The sequence below is a fragment of the Cucumis melo genome, chromosome 8 (assembly GCF_025177605.1).
Source record: "Cucumis melo cultivar AY chromosome 8, USDA_Cmelo_AY_1.0, whole genome shotgun sequence".
In the NCBI taxonomy this organism is placed as follows: Eukaryota; Viridiplantae; Streptophyta; class Magnoliopsida; order Cucurbitales; family Cucurbitaceae; genus Cucumis; species Cucumis melo.
This window is the reverse complement of record NC_066864.1, coordinates 700,274-719,039: the sequence shown is the minus strand read 5'-3', so window position 1 is coordinate 719,039 and position 18,766 is coordinate 700,274. Positions and strand designations below refer to the sequence as shown.

Below are 18,766 nucleotides of genomic sequence, written 5' to 3'. Positions count from 1 at the left end.
ATGAGATTAGGTGAAGTGATGAAACTATATTAGATAAATTATTCTGAAAATTATGATATTTTATATTTTAAAAAAGAAATTACTGTGTGGAAAATATGAGATTAGGGAAAGTGAAGCGCGCACTTATGATGACCGTTTTTCATATCAAAAGTAGATAACGCACGTATTTTATAATGTTTTTGTCAGCATGCTTTTGTCCTATTTCAATTATTCAGACCAAAGTGGAATTCCCATTCACGAGGGTTGACCATCTTGCTGCTCGTGCTCTGTGATGATGCATAATTTTAATCACTACATTGGATGTTTGCGCCGTAGATCCATGTCTTTTAATTTGTGGTTAGAATCTTCTTCGTAAGCCATGACACTTGCAATTCTGTTTGTATCAACGCAAGTGTATTTTTCTTGTATATACGTAAATTACCCTACAAAGTTTCGCTGTCAGTAAAACTTTTTAAAAATTAATTCTTAGCTAGATCAACCACCAAAGATTGAATCCATAGGAGTTAGTTATTGTCACTGGGCAACTCATAGACTCATTATTGCATTGATGTTGTTCTCTTCTTATTTGGTTCCTTTTTCTGTTTTCAGCCTTTTGAAGTTCCCTCAACTATCCAAACAGCATTTACCAGCCTATATATGGAAAGGTTATAAACGCAATTGAGTTCCTCTTGTTGTCTTTTACTAATTTATGAATCGAGTTTGAAAATATTGCTTCAAGTCAGAGTTCATTGTGAACTGTTGCTGCCCTTGCTCGGAACTTTTGTAATCAGTTCATGTTGCTATCTGTATTGAAGCTGTTCGTTGTCTTTTGTGTGTGAAATTTGGAAATGGGTATTCAAATGTTTGTACGCGGTTGGAAAGGCTGAACTAAAAATGGCATTCTGCGGGCATAACCGTGTGTGATTATCATAATGAATATTGAACAACCATGAATTTTTCTAATGCAGTGGGTTCCCCATGTTGCGTTTTTCAAATTGAAATTCATTTCATGGGCTTTCGAGTTTCTGGTTCGAAATTTTGAATATGATTTTTCCTGTTGTAGGAAGCACATTGCTGAGAGTTGATGGTAGCACGAAACTCCCCGAGCTTGTAGCATTTTGAAATAGAACAAGGAGCCGGGTCTTTAGCTTCCTGGTGTAGCGAATAGTATTGTAGGAGAAAGTATGGCTTTTGAGGCCTTAGATTGGTTCTGCCAGCCAATGGCAAATAGTGTATGGGCGAAAGCAGTTGATAGTGCCTTCGGGTCATACACACCTTGTGCAATTGACTCTCTAGTGGTCTCTTCTTGTCATCTGGTTCTTCTTGGACTATGCCTCTACAGAACGTGGCTGATTAAGAAAGATGCCAAAGTTCAGAGGTTTCACTTGACCTCTAATTGTTATAGTTATGTGCTTGCTACAATTGCTGGTTGTTGTTTTGTTGTGCCTTTAATAAGGTTAGCCATGGGTGTGGCGATTTTTAGCCTTGATCATCATACTGGATTTGCTCCTTTTGAGGTACGTTGAACTTTCATATATTTTCGTTGAAATGGCACATCATTAATCTCCCCTTTTATGATGGTTTGAGCAGCAGATACATATCATCATCTTATGAATTCAAGAACTAAAATTTTGAACATAGAGAGAAACTTAATAGTCAATAGTTTTTGCATTAAATGCTAAATGCAGTATGTTTTGCTGTTGTACATTCAATTTAGCTAGCATCGGTTGATTTGAATACATGGATTGACTTTTGTCCCTGCTGCAGGTGATCTGCTCAATCGTGGAGTCTCTTTCTTGGTGCTCTGTGTTAGTAATGGTTGTTACGGAGACTAAAATTTACATCCGTGAATTCCGTTGGTACATACGATTTGGACTAATCTATGTTCTGGTGGGTGATGTTGTGCTGTTAAATCTTCTGCTCCCACTTTCAGATTACTATAGCAGGTCAGTTTCTTTCATTTAACTTTTCCTTTTATTTGCACTATTCCTTTTTAATACTTTTTTTTTTTTTTTGCTTACATGAAAAGAATCAGTTTTATCGTTGGAACTTCAATTGGATTTTCCTTCTAAATCTGATTTTTCAAGTTTTTAACCAAAATGAAAACCAAGTTACTGCAAATTTTAGAGTTTGCTCATCAGGATGGTTTACACTACGGAAAGGGGGTTGTCCAGTAATCAGTTACTTACATTTGAACGACAAGAGCTGAGAGCTGGAAACAGTTGATGGAAAGTCCAGTTAAGATTTAGGGTTAGAAAATTACATGATTCTATCCCATAATATTGGTTAATTATATTTATTTTATACTTGTTAACAAAGTTGAATGAGTGTATCCAGTGGGGAAACAACCAGAGACTTGTGTTTGGATGGACCTTGGTTGTCTTCCTTTCCGATTTTGAATAATAAAATAGAATATGGAAATGGAGGTTCTTTTAGGCAAGAGGGATTTAAAATTGAAGTGAAAAAGCAAAGTACTATAAGTTGGGGGCACCAACCAAATTGAATAGGTTACATTCGTTAAATAAGGAGCATCCAAGTCAACAGCAAACTAATCATCCAAGTCAGAAAGTGATTGTTGGTCGGTTGGAAAAAATGTAATTATTTGAACTCTCTTTTTAAATTGTATTTACTCTTTGAAATTCTATTGTTTTAAAGAGATTTGTGATTCTATGAACTTCATCAAATTAACAACGCTTCAGTTTTTTTTACTAAGCTTAGTTGTATTCCTGTTTATGAATAATTGTGGCTGATCTTGAAGATACTTTTGGCTTTAGCAGTTTGTTTCTAAAGTGCATTTCTCTCGGTAGTACTACAGTTATTTATTATTACTACTTTTTTTCAAATTCTTCCCCATGCAGTGCGGATCTCTGTATGATCATCACCGCAGTTTCTTTCCAGGTTAGTCGGTTTCTTGAGAGAACAAATATTTTTATTTATTATGATTTCTCTTAAAACATGCATCCGTAAATTCCTTGGTTACTACTTTCATTATGTTTCTCTTTCCCCAGCTTAAGCTTGTTGTCAGAAATGGTTGATCTCTAATCTCTCTAGAGAGAGAGAGAGAGAGAGAGGGTCCCCATCATAAACTTGGTGACAGGCTTCTTTTCAATGAATATTTGTGTGTTTGTGTGTATGTGTTTCCCCCGTATTACGCACACGCGTATTGTTAGTGCAATCACTTGATAAAAAGTGATGAAACATTTATGACATGATGATCATCAGAAAGATGTTATGAATGTTGATATTTCCATGTTCTTTTATTCTTTCATAAACCAATGCAAGTAGATCAGCTAAAAGATTTTAGCTGGCTATTAATGCATTTTGCTTGAACAACAATTAATGCATATTTCTTACTGTTTTATTGAACAATAGAAGTAGATTTGTCATTTGATTGCATAAAGAAGATCTATGATCAAAATTGTTGAATTAGAATGATACCCTTTAGGTTTTGCGTATAGACGTCATATTGTTTTTGGTCTTGGTAATTGTTAAGATATTTCTATTGAGTACATTTTGTTAGACTGAGATGGAAAGGTTTTTCATATATTTAACTCAATGAAGGCAATCTGTTCGTTGCGGACGAGGACTCTCGCTTCTGTTTTATTAAAGTCAAGTAAATAACTATTCTTGTAATGCAGGTGTTATTTGCAGTACTTCTTCTTGCTTATGTCCCTGATTTGGAACCTTATCCTGGTTATATTGCCTTGCAATCTGAGGATGTTGACAACGTGGACTATGGAATGCTTCTTGGATCAGAGCATGTTTATCCCGAAAGGCATGCTAAAATCTTTTCCAGTAAGTAATTTATTAAATAAATTTCTAAATTTTCAATGGAAGGTTGTCTCTTGTTCAAAAAATTCTAAACTTCTGAACTTCTAATTTTGAATAATTTCCTTTGGAAAGTTCTTTCTCGTCAAAAAGTCATTCAAAATTTTGTGTATTGTTGCACCAGTGGGTTCTTTATGAGGCGTAAAAGTTAAGAAATATGCAGGCAAGTACATAAAAATATTTCTAAAAATAACCAAAGATGTTTTTAATGCTATAATGAAGGAACCAATGTGAAACCATTGAAATTCCCTTTAAACGAAATCAATACTGTCTTAGAAAAGTAAACAAGCAGAAACATCACTGTTAAAGAGAATGAAAGTGGTTCTGTAAAGATAAATGGAAGTGGGTTTTCAAAAATTGTGATACTAATTTACTTGGATAACTAAGCTTTGGTACAATTTGCTAGGAATATATTTTGGGTGGATGACTCCACTTATGAAGCTGGGCTATAGAAAGCCCTTGGCTGAAAAGGATATTTGGAGGTTGGATGTCTGGGATCAAACTGAGACACTAATCAGAAGGTTATCTTTATGTTTATTATTTCCATTGTTTCTTTTCTATCACCATATTTAATAATTCAATTGCTTAGGATATTCTTACTTCTGAAGGTTCCAGAGATATTGGGATGCAGAAGTTCAAATACCCAAGCCTTGGCTTATAAGAGCATTGAATCGAAGCCTTGGACGAAGGTGCAGTGCAACACCTGTTTTTTTTTGTGCTTTGATTTACAAGCTTGTTGAGCAGTTATTAAGATTTATATCACTTTGCCACTGTTTCTCATCTCATTTTGTTTACTATGCAAAATTTTTACTAGGTTCTGGTGGGGAGGTCTTTTCAAGGTAACCTATAAATATATTGTCTTCTGACGATTTTCCATAGGGGGTATTTGGGAGGTTGTAAAGGGTTGAAATGGGTTTGTATATTTGAACCCATGTTTCGTTTGTTGGGTTTTGAGTTGGTTTGGAATCCTATACACTGTACCACTATACCACCCGCATTCATTTCCACGCATTTTTCTCTCTCCTCTCCTGCAGTTATCCTTTACGTCTCGTTTTCATTTTTTTTTTTTTTTTTATAAATCTCTCTCCTCTCCTCGGTCTCTTTTTTGTTTCTCATTTCTTTTATTTAGGTTTTACTTGTGTATGATTGGCTAATGCAAAACATTCATTTTTAATGGAAAAAAAATTACTATTGAATTAAATAAATTTGGATACGATTTCTAATGTGAAACACTCCCAAAATCTTCTTCAGGATGTTGTAATCTTTCTTTTTCTTCATGATGTGTTTTTAAGTTGCTTTATCTACTCTTTTCTATTTTTCGTAGGGGTATTTAGTTCTACTTTCTTGTGTGCTAGTTATATTTCTCTTTAAATTATTTGCTATGGTTTTCCCCAGTTATTATCTTTAAAAGAGTGATAATTTATCTCAACTAGCTCAATCGAGTAAATTGCTTTGTTGTGAGTCAGTGACTTGATCAAGACTAAATAAATTACTGTCTTCCCGTCAATCAATAATCATACCTTGTAAAAAAAAAGTGCTACTTGTGGGGGAAGAATCCTTTTCAGGACTAACCGTGAATATCTGGCAGGTTGGCAATGACCTCTCTCAATTTGTTGGGCCAATATTATTGAACCATTTATTACAGGTTTAACTTTTTTTTTCTTCTTCTCCTCCTCTCTCTTAGCCCTGGTTTGCGTGATAAATTTGCACATTGACTAATCGCCTCCTACAGGACTGCTTTTTTCATGTATTTGTAAAGAAAAATGAATGGACCCTTCTGTGATTAATGCCGATGGAAAGGAAAAATTCCTTTTCAGAGTACCTGCTCTAGTATCATGTTGAGAGAGTATTCTGTTCTGATTTTCATATTTAACTATGAGAAAAGAAGGAAAAGAAGGGATATGGTAAAGAAGAACTTACACGCAATTTACATATAAAATAGAAATAAAATGTCCACATGGATTCTAACATTTTCTTTAAAAAAATAGAACTTCAATTATAGGGGACATCATTGATCAAAGAGGCTTGTTTCCTTTTTTAAAGAAAAAGTATAGGAGACATTATTGATCCTTTCATCTATTCAAACAAATGTTGATGACTGTTGTTTTGATCATGGAAGTTTCAAGTTTATCTATATCTTGTGTCACAGTCGATGCAGCGGGGAGATCCAACTTGGATTGGTTTCATCTATGCATTCTCAATCTTTATTGGTGTGGTATAACTTCTGTTATCAACTTTTTACAACCACATTATGTTTATTTTCTTCATTTTTTTGAATAACTCAAGCTATACATCACTTCTGACTACACAGTGGCTTACTGTTACATTATCATTGGTAACATCTAGTTACAGGCCTTCCAAGGCACAGCATACCATACGAGATGATATTATGATTTTAGGTTTCACCTCCCAACATATGGTTTAGAAGTTCCTAAACTTTGAATTGCAAATGACTCTTTAATATTACTTATTCAGTCATCTGGAGTGCTATGTGAAGCTCAATACTATCAAAATGTTATGCGAGTTGGGTTCCGACTGAGGTCTACTTTGGTAAGCAGTCTCTCTGTATACTAGCTTCTTATCTCCATATAAATTCATTTATTCTATCAAATTAAGTTACAATTGGATTATCATCTTGATGAGATGAATTGGAGGCTTTGAATTTCTTAAAAGCAGATGTTCTTTTTATTCATTGTTGTTAAATGTTATTTGCTTAATTGAAGGTGGCTGCTATTTTTCACAAATCGCTCAGATTGACTCATGAGGGACGCAAGAAATATCCATATGGGAAAATTACAAACATGATATCAACAGATGCCGATGCCCTTCAAGTAGACACTTCATTTATTTATTTTCTACTTTTTTTTTCTTGTATGTTACGTCGAGACCTTTTTTTAAGAAGAAATAACTTCTCGTTAACTTCTCATTGATATAAAAAGGAATTGTTCAAGACTTACAAACTCCAAAAGAGAGTGAATTGCAATTACAAATCAAGAATTTAAAAGCGATTACAATCAAAAGATGGCCAAGAAACAATAAGGACCAACTAAACCAAAGCTCAAATCCAATGTCAACTTAAGATATTATCTAGTTAGTCCACAATTTCTATCATATCACGCGATCCTTGTAACCTGATCAAAAGTAACTATTACTAATTTCCTAAAACTTCTGTTCAGCAAATATGTCAGCAGCTTCATGGGTTATGGTCTTCCCCATTTCGTATTATCATGTCATTGATTCTTCTATATCAGCAATTGGGCGTTGCTTCGCTTTTTGGGGCTTTAATTCTAGCCTTGATGGTACCTGTGCAGGTAATGAAGTTTGTTTGTGCACTTTCATACTGTACCTTTAGAATGTTTTACTAAATTTGAAATTGAATGAAAGGAATCTAATAAAGAGAACAAATATTCTCTCATTCAAATGATTATAGCATTCCCCAACTCTAACACCATCCCAACATCTAATGACCTTTGATTTTTGTGCATTAAGAATTAAGATAACTTTCACATTTTTGTAATTCAAAGAACAAAAAGTTGAATTAAATTAATGCATATATGTTATACGAAAGGCAAGATATTGATGTTAAATCCACTTATTTATGTTGGTGTACTATCCATTGCAATTAAGGAGGATGGGATGTGGTACTGCATGAATTAGACTTTAGGTTCTCCTGGTATATTGTCATGTTACAGTTAAACTAACACAAAAAAGGGAATGTGTCAGGTCCATGTAGACAGTAATTGTTAGTAAACTCGTAATCTTGTTATTGAGTTTACTTTTGTATCTTTTCTTATCTATTTGGAATGATTCAGACTTGTAATAATCTGCTTATTGGTCTTCGGTTGGCGTTGGGTTTAAAGTTTATTTTAAATGTTTGCCTTTTGGTTTCTTCTTTTCTTTATATCTCAATAATAACGGTTTTTTTTTTTAAAAAAAAATTGTTTCTCTCTTCTCTTTATGGTTATTGTATTCTTTTTTCAATGAAATGTTCGTTTTTTCCTTTTTTTTTTCCTTTTTTCTTTTTAAAAAATACATACATGTTATACGAAAGGCAAGATATTGATGCTAATGTTGGTGTTAAACCCACTTATTTATATTGGTGAACTATCCATTGCAATTAGGGAGGATGGGATGTGATATTAATGAACACAAAAAATGAATTGTCAGGTCAATGCAGACAATAATTGTTGGTTAATTTCATTTTTTGTGTTAAATTTTACATTTATAATTTTACTTATCATTTTGGAATGTAATGTGCATTCAGACTGTAATAATTAGTAAAATGCGAAAGCAAACTCGAAAGGGACTTCAGGAGACAGATAGAAGGGTAGGCCTCACAAATGAAATTTTAGCAGCCATGGACACCGTAAAGTATGGTTAAATTTGTATGAAAAATTTACCAGTTCAGTTTATATTTGCTTTTCTTAACACCAAGCTCAAAAATGTTTCAGATGCTATGCCTGGGAAGCTAGTTTTTCATCTAGAGTCCAAGAAATAAGGAATGATGAGCTCTCATGGTTTCGTAAGGCACAACTACTTTATGCGGTAATGCCATCAGACATGCTTTCTTATTGTTTGCTAGAAGGCATGGACAGCATGATACATTACATTGCAAAAGATTTTACGTTAAAGTAAACAAAATGACCAAATATAGTTAATAGTATATTTGAATCTTATATGGGAGATTGTACGAGTAGCATTGACCTTTTTTTAAACGGAAACAAAAAATTTCATTGATATACAATACAAAGGATCGTGAACTGCACCCAGGAGTAACATTGACCTTATATACACGCCTTACTGGGATTATGGCATTATTTAAAAATGGTAGAGACAATTTATGCACTAATCATGATATCACGTGTTTGGAAATCACTTATAAAATATTATCTCCTATGATATTAAATGCAAAATTGTAGTTCTATTTTTAATCGTGGCACATGGTTTTTAAAATTTTAATACTGATGAAGCCAGAAATCTGGAGTTATTTTTTTATATACCGTTTCTAGAAAGAAAAAAATAATATTGATGAAGTCTGGAGTTATTTTTTTATATACAGTATCAGAAGTTCAATTTTTTATGTAGTAAGTATTTGCCCACTTTAAGTTAAGATATGGGCATTTAGCTGTATTTTTTGGAAGATATTATGTGTTACTAATAATTCTACAATCTTATCCTCTTTTTTACTTCTAACGAAATCTCATCTATTGCAGTTCAACGGTTTTATTATGAATGGCATCCCAATTTTTGTAACTGTTGTTTCCTTTGGGGTATTCACATTGTTTGGTGGAGATCTGACTCCTGCAAGAGCATTTACATCACTTTCCTTGTTTGCGGTGCTTCGTTCTCCTCTTAATATGCTTCCTAATTTGTTAAGTCAGGTACTCAATCATTTCTATTGCAGTTGTTTTTTTCCATTTTCTTTTGATAACAACAGGTCTTATTGAATCTTACCTCTAAGAGGGTTTCAGAGGATATGTGTTGTTACAACTTAATTTCTTTCTTTTTAAAAAAAAAAAAACAAAAAACGAGTCTCTTCATTAAAAACATGAAATGAGACTAGGCTCAAAGTACAAGTAACTTTCTTCTGTCAAAATATGAAATGAAAATTTTCATTGAAGAAAGAAAAATGATCTAGTCTTAATCCAAAGTTCCAAACATGTCTTGTAAAGAGGGAGCTTCGTGAGTTGTGCTAGTTGCCTAACAACACACATCTATTTTAGGGGATTCCAAAAAGAAAGAAGAAACCAAAGATATTTCGAGATTTTGCAAGAATTGATGATTACTAATCAAAAAAGATGTCCAAGAAAATATTCAGCAGTTGGTATAGACAAGAAAAATCAATTTTACTTCCAAACACGGTGCAGGAAATCTGACTCAAGTGGTTCAGAAGAAGAATTTCAGCATACTAATTTTGCCCATGCTCGATTTTCTGAAGAACCTGCCATTATCCACTTTGGAAGTTTGATTCTAGTGGCTCCAATGTTGTTTCTAAGATAGTCCGGGACACAATAAGAAGGAAACAACATCAAAAAAGGGCCCAATAATCCAATCAAACCCACTTTCATAAAATCAACGTAAAAATTGAGAGTTAGATCAATAGTAATGAACCGTCAAGAATGACGGTTTTTATTGTCCAAGAAGAATGTTCAAGACTTGAAATTACTCTTTTGATTATGAAACACAATTAAGAAATTAGCAACGTTTGTGCTTTAGTCTTGAATTTATCTCTTTGATCATAATATTCTTGTTCAAAATGTAGGAGGTTGGTTTGCTCATACTTTACTGAGCACGTTTATTTCATTCCTTGTCTGCATCATAAGTTTTTCTTTCTAAAACTTGAGGACGAGTTTTCTTTTTTTGGAGGGGTAGAATGATGAAGGAAGAATGGGGTTTTAATTGGGTAAGTATTTAGGTTAATTTCCTTTTTACCCCCACCTATAATAAACTCTATAAATAGGAGTTTTTCCTTCTTTTGTATCAAATAAAAGTTCCACAATCTTGATTCTCGAGATTACTCCTCGAACTTCTTAGACTACATTAGAGCATCCCTATTCAAATAAGATATGTGCCCAAGTATGTCAAAGATTGACTTCTCGGATCCTTTGGGACTCACTAAAGGTTTATGGGTTCATATTTTTGGTGCAGTCTTTTGGAAGTAAAGGGTTGGGAGAGACAGAAGATGCCTACAGAAATTTTATCAACTGTGGGAAGTTATGTCAATGTCTCTTCTGCTCAGTGTCTTGTGTCCATGTTATTTTTTTAGGGCCTCTCGAGATTTTTATTTGTTTTTTTTTTTTTCAAGCTTTGTTGAATATATTTCATTTATCAATATTATTTCTTATTCTGAAAAACATTAAAATAAAAGGAAAGAAAATAAGTCTATTCACTTTCTAATTCTACTCTAGTGGTACAGGTTGTGAATGCTCATGTATCATTACAGCGTATGGAGGAACTATTCTTGATTGACGAGAGAACTCTTGCCCCGAATCCACCATTGGAAACGGGGCTTCCAGCGATATCTATAAAAAATGGATGCTTTTCGTGGGATTCTAAGGTTTGTTTATTGGTGTTATATACACCTGACCTTCACATACGTGATTTTTTATTTGGTGTTTATTTATTCATCAATATGCGGGTCTATAACTTCATATCTATATGCAATTTGAATTGGACATGCTGGTAAACAGATGAGCTTGACATCTTTTTTAGGGCCTGTTTTTTCTTGGAAGATTGTGTTTAAGCTGTTTGTGCAATTATTGCAGATGGATTTTGTACTTATTTTTTTTAAACGGAAAGGAGCCTCTTTATTAATATAAATGAAAGAGACTGAAGCTCAAGATATAAGAGACATACTAGAGCAAAAAGGACCAAAAGAACTATGACTTTTGTACATATGTTAATGATGATATTGAATTTGACTTACATTTTCAATGAATTGGAATCATGGTTGACTTACATTTTGTACTTATGATAAAGTTGTGCTTTGTTTTCTGTCCAACAGATTTATTAGTCCTATGCCAAATGCTTCTGCATGTCCACTTTTTGTGATCGAAAAAACCCTCCTGTCTAATCTTCTTTGTATCTTGTTCAAAAAATGAAAAAGAAAAATCTTCTTCTATGCTTTGAGTCATCTGAAAATGATGAAAACGAGTATTTTCCAGATATGATGTAGTGGCTGCCAAATGTAACCATTTTGCAGGTAGATAAGCCAACATTATCAGATGTCAATTTGCATATAGAAGTTGGCAGCTTAGTTGCAGTGGTTGGGGGTACCGGAGAAGGAAAAACGTCGCTTTTAATGGCAATGCTAGGGGAGCTGCCTCCTTTGGCCGAAACAATCGTTGAAATCAGAGGGACAGTTGCTTATGTTCCTCAGGTGTCATGGATTTTCAATGCCACTGTGAGTCACAATTTCTTTCTTCCTAACTATATTACTCATTTTTCCAAGAAAAGTAATGTGCTAGGGCATTCCCTGCTGCTAAACCTGAAAAAAAGGAAGGAAAAAGATATTTAGTGGACCCAACTCTTTACTCTTTTTCTTCACGCCCTTTCTGATCTGCAAAATTTTTCTGCTAGGTGCGTGACAATATATTATTTGGATCAGAGTTTGAATCAAACCGTTATTGGAAGGCTATTGATGTCACTTCGTTGCACCATGATCTTGAATTGCTTCCTGTAAAGTGGATTTCAAATTTATTCATGTTGAGGTATTTATTTAAATTATATATGGTAAAAATTTTGCCTCCAAACTTAATTGGCAGGGCCATGATCTCACTGAGATTGGTGAAAGAGGTGTAAACATAAGTGGCGGTCAAAGACAGCGAGTTTCTATGGCCAGGGCTGTATATTCCAACTCTGATGTTTACATTTTTGATGATCCTTTAAGTGCCCTAGATGCTCATGTTGGTCAGCAGGTATGCTGCTTGGCTAAATTGTGTTGAATTTTTTACATTTGTTTGTGAAAATTTGTGCTGCATATCTATTGTGTAACTGTAGGATATCATTTTCGTGGTTTTTACTAGTGTATCAATTCTATTCTTGCCATGACTATTTGGGTTGAAGTCTCCGATGGAAACTATCAACTCTATTTAATGTCCCTTTTATATTAGTTACTCATTTTAGTTAGCTATATCCGATGCTGAAATAAACAAAACCTAGGTTACTGCTGGAGTTGGTAGAAGGCCTAACGTGACCTTAATGTATTTCAGGTTTTTAACAGTTGTATCAAGGAAGAGTTGCGAGGGAAAACAAGGGTGCTTGTGACAAATCAATTACATTTTCTTCCCCAGGTCGACAAAATTATTCTGATTTCCAAGGGTATTATTGTAGAGGAAGGAAGCTTTGAGGAGCTTTCAAGAAACAGCAAACATTTCAAGAAGCTAATGGAAAATGCAGGGAAACTGGAAGAACAACTGGTAGAAAATCAATATAACAAGAATCATTACCAAGGAAGCTCTATGCCTACTGAAGATAGACTTGAGAACAAATTTCGAAAAGACACGAGTTATGAAAGAAAAGGGAAAGGAAGGAACTCTGTTCTAATCAAGCAGGAGGAAAGGGAGACAGGAATCGTAAGTTGGAAGGTTTTAATGAGGTATGACAGTGACTTACAGGAAATTGAAGCTTCAAAAATATTTTATATAGTTAAAACTAAAAAATAAAAACATCCAAATTAATCAATGGTTAACCGGTTACAACAAAACACCCTATTAGTAATTGAAATATAAGTTCAAAATCTTATTCTGGTCAAGAAAACAATGAGACTGTTATACATATTCGGTTTGAGGTGCATGAAAGATGTTTGATTGAAACAATTTTGGTCATCTGTTCTCATTCGGGACAGCTCTATTGTTCAGTTGCTACAGATGGTGAAGATGATAGGTAATTTCATCTTGATATAGTTAGCATCTAGTGTATCTGTCATGACCAACTATAACCAACTATAATTTATAATTGTCTCTTATTAGTTAGCTATTATAATTTACTTTTTCTGAAAAAAAGAAATCTGAAGGTTCACTTGGTGTATCGGCTAAAAAGGTGAGTTCTCTCCCTTCTCTCTTCCCACTCTTCTTCTTCCTTCTCAATCCATATTTCAGCGACGAAGGGTGTCGATATAACTTTTTCTGCTATGGACAAGAACATTAACAACGATAGTTTCCAACTGTTTATAGGAACTTATGAGTAGGCATTTTGCTGTATGTGTAGGTATAAGGATGCACTAGGAGGTCCATGGGTAGTTATCATACTCCTTTCATTTTATCTGCTGACAGAAGCTCTTCGAGTTTCAACTAGCACGTGGTTAAGCTTTTGGACAAAGAAAAGCACTTCAAAAAATTATAATGCTGGTTTCTACAATCTCATCTATGCAGCGTTATCTTTTGGTCAGGTGAGTTAGTGATCTCTTAACAACCCTGTTGGATCATGGGATTTATGTGGTGGGTCTAGGTAATATTATTTTTGGTCATTAAATATTCAGGATTTAAACGATTGAGAATACTAAGTATTTATTTTTGGATATGCAAAAGAATTAATGTTTAAAAATTGTAATGTTTGCTTTTGTTTTGTAGATTTTGTTAATCTTAATGAAATGACATTTCTAATTAATAAGTTTAATTAATCAACTCATCATTATTTCATGTTGATTAAATGCTTATAAAAAGGAGAGTGAAAAAAATTTCAAAACCCATCTGCAAACATGTCTCTGAGAAAACAAAATACACAATGCGGGTGAGATAGTAAAAATCTATACTTGTAAAGAAGGAAAAGAAAGAAACCTATGCTTCATGAGGTTTATTACTTGGATTTAATGCTATATTGATAGTTGGAGAGCCTTCCCATATCTCCTTGGCTGTATCGTGACTTTTCAATTTCTCAAGGAGAAGTCATTCGTTCATCATTTTTTGCCAAACTAGTTATTTCCTACGTTTATTTCAATGAAATTATTATGGTAATTGAAACTTTTTAATATGAACCATCTGATTGAAAAGTGAGAATATGAAGCATTGTTTTTTTTACTCTTGAAGAGTTATTCATAAATTAATTCAATGAAAAAGTCTTGTTTCCTTTTTTTTTTCTAAAAAAAGAGAGTTAGTCATAATTTGAAGTCTTATTTATTTACTTATTATTTTTATTATTTTTTTTAAAGAATTATTAACTGTGTATTAAGATTTGAAATCTAAAAGAAATGAAGATATAAGCCAAAGCCCGAATACAATTTATTGACTCAACTTACCTTTACAATATTTATGAATTTTGGAAAATATCTAGTTTTTGGCATCCATATATTCTTTTCATCGAAATAATGGGACATGACAACTTGCACTTTCTCCTTGTCTAATATTTCTGTTTGTGCTCCTTCTAGGTGACCTTTGCACTAGCAAGCTCTTATTGGTTGATAATTTCAAGCCTTCTTGCGTCTAGAAGGTTGCATGATACCATGCTAAGTTCAATTCTAAGAGCTCCCATGGTGTTCTTCCACACCAATCCAATTGGTAGAATTATCAATAGGTTTGCAAAAGATCTTGGAGACATTGATCGTGCTCTTGCCAATATGATGAGTGCATTTCTAGGGCAACTGTGGCAACTGTTGTCAACTTTTGTTCTTATAGGTATCGTGAGCCCAATCTCCCTGTGGGCGATAACGCCACTATTGATTGTGTTTTATGCAGCCTATTTGTATTATCAGGTATGATGTTAACTCACATACTTTTCCCTTTTCTTCAACTAATTTGTTAGACATTTCCTTTTAGCCTATTACATGCTTCTAACTAATGGTTACCATATATTTGTCCTTTGGTTTTACCAGATCTGTCAGAAACTTGTAATTATGCGCGGTTCACGACATCTAGTCTTTCTCCTTTTTTGTTATAATATTATTTCAGTAAAAAAGCTTGTCTCTGTTTGAAAAAAATGTATTTGTTACTATAATTTTCTAAAATTCTGTCTAGATCATTACTAACATGTATAAAGTTAAAGATTGAAGAAAACTTCAATTTATTTCCACAAACAAATTGAATAGTCATAAACAACTTTTGAAATAAATTCAACTAATTATTACTCGAATTGGAGAATCAAGCATGCACAATCTAAGATTAACCTTCTTTCTTTTGGATAGTTATTTAATCCTATGTTTAGATTTATATATATCACTAGATTGTCTTGGTCATGGGTGCTAGTGACTAGTGAGAGGAGAACTCACTTAAGTTCAGAGACTTTTTATTGATGTAGTATGGACGTTGGGCGGAAAACCTATATATGTTTAGTGTTAATGTAGAATAGTGCAATAGCTTTGTTCCAAAAAAATTCTTCAAATAATGAAAATAGTTTTTTCTTTCTTCTTCTTTTTTTTTTTTTTTGGGGGGTGGGGGCGTTTCTTTTTCCTTATCTGAAAAAATGTTTTGATTGTTTAAAAACAAATTGTCGAATACAAAAATGTAGTCTGCTTTGATTATATCCCTTTTTATCCATAAAACATGGAGGCTGTATTTGAAGGAGAAAATGAGTTGCATCAAATGCCTTTTTCAGAGTACCTCACGTGAAGTCAAACGCTTGAATTCAATTTCTAGATCTCCTGTTTATGCTCAATTTGGGGAAGTGTTAAATGGTCTGTCAACAATTCGTGCATATAAGGCATATGATCGAATGGCAAGCATCAATGGGAAGTTCATGGATAATAGTATCAGGTTTACGCTTGCAAATATAAGTTCAAATCGCTGGCTCACAATAAGGTTGGAAACATTAGGAGGCCTTATGATCTGGTTGACAGCAACTTTTGCTGTCTTGCAGAATACTAGAGAAGAAAACCAGGTGGCATTTGCATCTACAATGGGGCTACTTTTAAGTTATACTTTAAATATCACAAACTTGTTAAGTGGTGTACTAAGACAAGCAAGTAGGGCTGAAAATAGTTTAAATGCTGTTGAACGTGTGGGCACATACATTGATTTGCCTTCAGAGGCTCCAGCTATAGTTGAGTATAACCGCCCACCATATGGTTGGCCTTCATCTGGGTCAATTTGTTTTGAGGATGTTGTCTTACGTTATAGGTCTGGACTTCCTCCAGTCTTGCATGGACTATCTTTCAATATTTTACCAACTGACAAGGTTGGAATAGTTGGAAGAACTGGAGCAGGAAAATCAAGTATGTTGAATGCATTATTTCGAATTGTAGAAATTGAAAAAGGACGAATAACAATTGATGGTTGTGACATTGCTAAGATTGGGCTAACAGATTTGCGGAAATCTCTAACTGTCATTCCTCAATCACCAATTCTTTTTTCAGGTATGCTGTGAGTAACTTCTAAATCATCTAGCTTCTGCTTTGAATTCAATTGAGTTTTAGGCTTTAAATCTTAAGTTCTCTCTTTTTCTCTCTTCCTCTCTTTCTTTCAATCTATTCATCCATCTACTGTTTATTTAGGAACTATACGCTTTAATCTTGATCCATTCTGTGATCATAATGATGCTGACTTGTGGGAGGCTCTTGAGAGAGCACATCTTAAGGAAGTAATTATGAGGAGCTCTTTTGGCTTGGATACTGAGGTAAGAAATTACTTTGCGAACATTAGCTTATGTTGAACAAACTTGGTGTGATGACTTGTAGAACAGAGTAGAGTTTTACCATTCCACAAAACATCCTTCCGAGTACAAGTTTTATTGAAATGCAAATTGAAGTGATTTTGAACTTAATTATTACTTAATGCTGGTGTACAATTGTTCAAGGTTTTAGAGGGAGGGGAAAATTTCAGTGTTGGACAAAGACAAATGATAAGTCTTGCTAGAGCATTGTTGAGAAGATCAAAGATCATTGTCCTCGATGAAGCAACAGCAGCTGTAGATGTTAACACAGACTCTTTGATACAGAAAACTATTCGTGAGGAGTTCAAATCATGCACTATGCTGATAATTGCCCATAGGTTAAACACAATTATTGATTGTGACCGGATTCTCGTACTAGATGCGGGTCAGGTATGCTCAATTTAGACACCTTCATTTCTTCATGTTAGTTATTGTAGGTTTCCTCATTTTGGTTTCGGTTTGTTTCCTGTCTGTTTTACTGCCCATGAACAAAATTTTAGATTCTTACCCAACAAACGGATATTGGGATAGCAATTTAAATTTTCGCTCAAGCTAATCGCCATAGCTTCCTTCATTTTGCTATTTATGTACTTGTTACTCACCTATGTTAGAACTACCAATTTCCATTCAGGTCATAGAATATGATAGCCCTGAAGAACTACTTTCAAATGAAGAAAGCACATTTTATAGAATGGTTCAAAGTACAGGACCTGCAAATGCCCAGTACCTACGTAACTTAGCTCTTGGAAAAAAAGAGAACAATCCACATGGTGAAAACGCATTACTGCAGGATGGCCATGGGAGAAGATGGCTAGCAAAATCCCACTGGATGACCGCTGCACAATTTGCTCTGTCCAGAAGTCTTGCTGCTTCTCAAAATAACCTCAAAAGGCCAGAGATTGATACCGTTCATGGTAATAACGACATCCTTGTGAAAACAAAAGATGCATTTCTAACTCTGCATGGAGTTTTGGAGGGAAAACATGACGAACTAATCGACGAAGTACTAATTCGAGACGCAATTCCTAAATACAATTGGTGGTCGTCTTTCTACCGAACAATTGAAGGTATACTTGCATTGATGTAGAAGAGGCAAACATCAAATATGCCTAAAAAATTTCCATTTCTTTTTCTAGTTTGTCGATCGTTTACTATCAATACTTGAAGTGATTATTTCAACTTTGTGGAATGAATTTATGTGATTTGATTTATCCGTTTTGGAATGGTTTTTTATATCTCAGGCCTGGCTGTGATGAGCAGATTGCACAGTTACAGCAAGCTTGGAGATAGTGAATATGATGAAGATGAAGAAAGGCCGTTAGACTGAAAATATGTTCTTGTTCTCTTCTTAATTTAGAGATGGATATTATTATTATTATTCTTCATATCAAATTTCAATAACAGCAACCAGCATTCGACAAATCTTCAATTCATATTTTTCATTATTTTTTGTTAGTTATTATCTTAATTTTACCTTTACCATCGACCAAGTGTTTGGACTGAGTTCATGATTTAAGAATTTCAAAAATTAAGATATTCATTTTGCATTTTAGAAACCCATGCTAAAGAAGGAAGAAAATTTGTGAATTATAAATCCAAAAACCTCAATTTAAAAATGGTTTTTCAAAGAAAAAATAACCAAATTTAAAAATGGTTTTTTTAAAGAAAAAAAAAAACGTTTACCACTTGAATTTCATATCTTAAGTTTTCAATTTCATTCTAGACTTTGATGGGTTGCAGTTTCTACCATTAACTGTTTTTAACAACAACAATAATATTATTATTAATAAATAAGTAAAATAAGGTAAAATATCTTTATCAATTCACGAACTTCATAATATCGGTATTTCCACAAATTTTAGTTTAAGCAATGTAGATG

General features: G+C 33.7%; 1 protein-coding gene across 6 annotated transcripts; it reads left to right on the top strand.

Annotated features, from left to right (window-relative positions):
• The first annotated feature begins 187 nt into the window (after positions 1-187).
• On the top strand, positions 188-18,342 carry LOC103484324 (ABC transporter C family member 12-like). 6 transcript variants are annotated; one of them, XM_008441346.3, is made up of 29 exons: positions 188-336; positions 589-644; positions 1,043-1,496; positions 1,747-1,925; positions 2,838-2,877; positions 3,618-3,774; positions 4,214-4,328; positions 4,416-4,496; positions 4,622-4,646; positions 5,396-5,452; positions 5,957-6,022; positions 6,283-6,357; positions 6,531-6,638; positions 6,984-7,118; positions 8,072-8,178; positions 8,259-8,352; positions 9,021-9,188; positions 10,724-10,864; positions 11,510-11,710; positions 11,887-11,985; positions 12,072-12,224; positions 12,519-12,904; positions 13,516-13,696; positions 14,672-14,995; positions 15,835-16,591; positions 16,730-16,851; positions 17,032-17,277; positions 17,519-17,954; positions 18,129-18,342. In XM_008441346.3, exons 3-29 carry the CDS (start codon positions 1,164-1,166, stop codon positions 18,212-18,214), a joined length of 4,872 nt encoding a protein of 1,623 aa, XP_008439568.1. In that variant the 5' UTR covers positions 188-336; positions 589-644; positions 1,043-1,163; the 3' UTR covers positions 18,215-18,342. The 6 variants fall into 6 exon arrangements, with proteins under 6 accessions (XP_008439568.1, XP_050944485.1, XP_050944486.1 ...); XM_051088528.1 differs by lacking the exon at positions 589-644 and having other exon boundaries at positions 212-336; XM_008441345.3 differs by lacking the exon at positions 188-336 and having other exon boundaries at positions 478-644.
• The last annotated feature ends 424 nt before the right edge of the window (positions 18,343-18,766 follow it).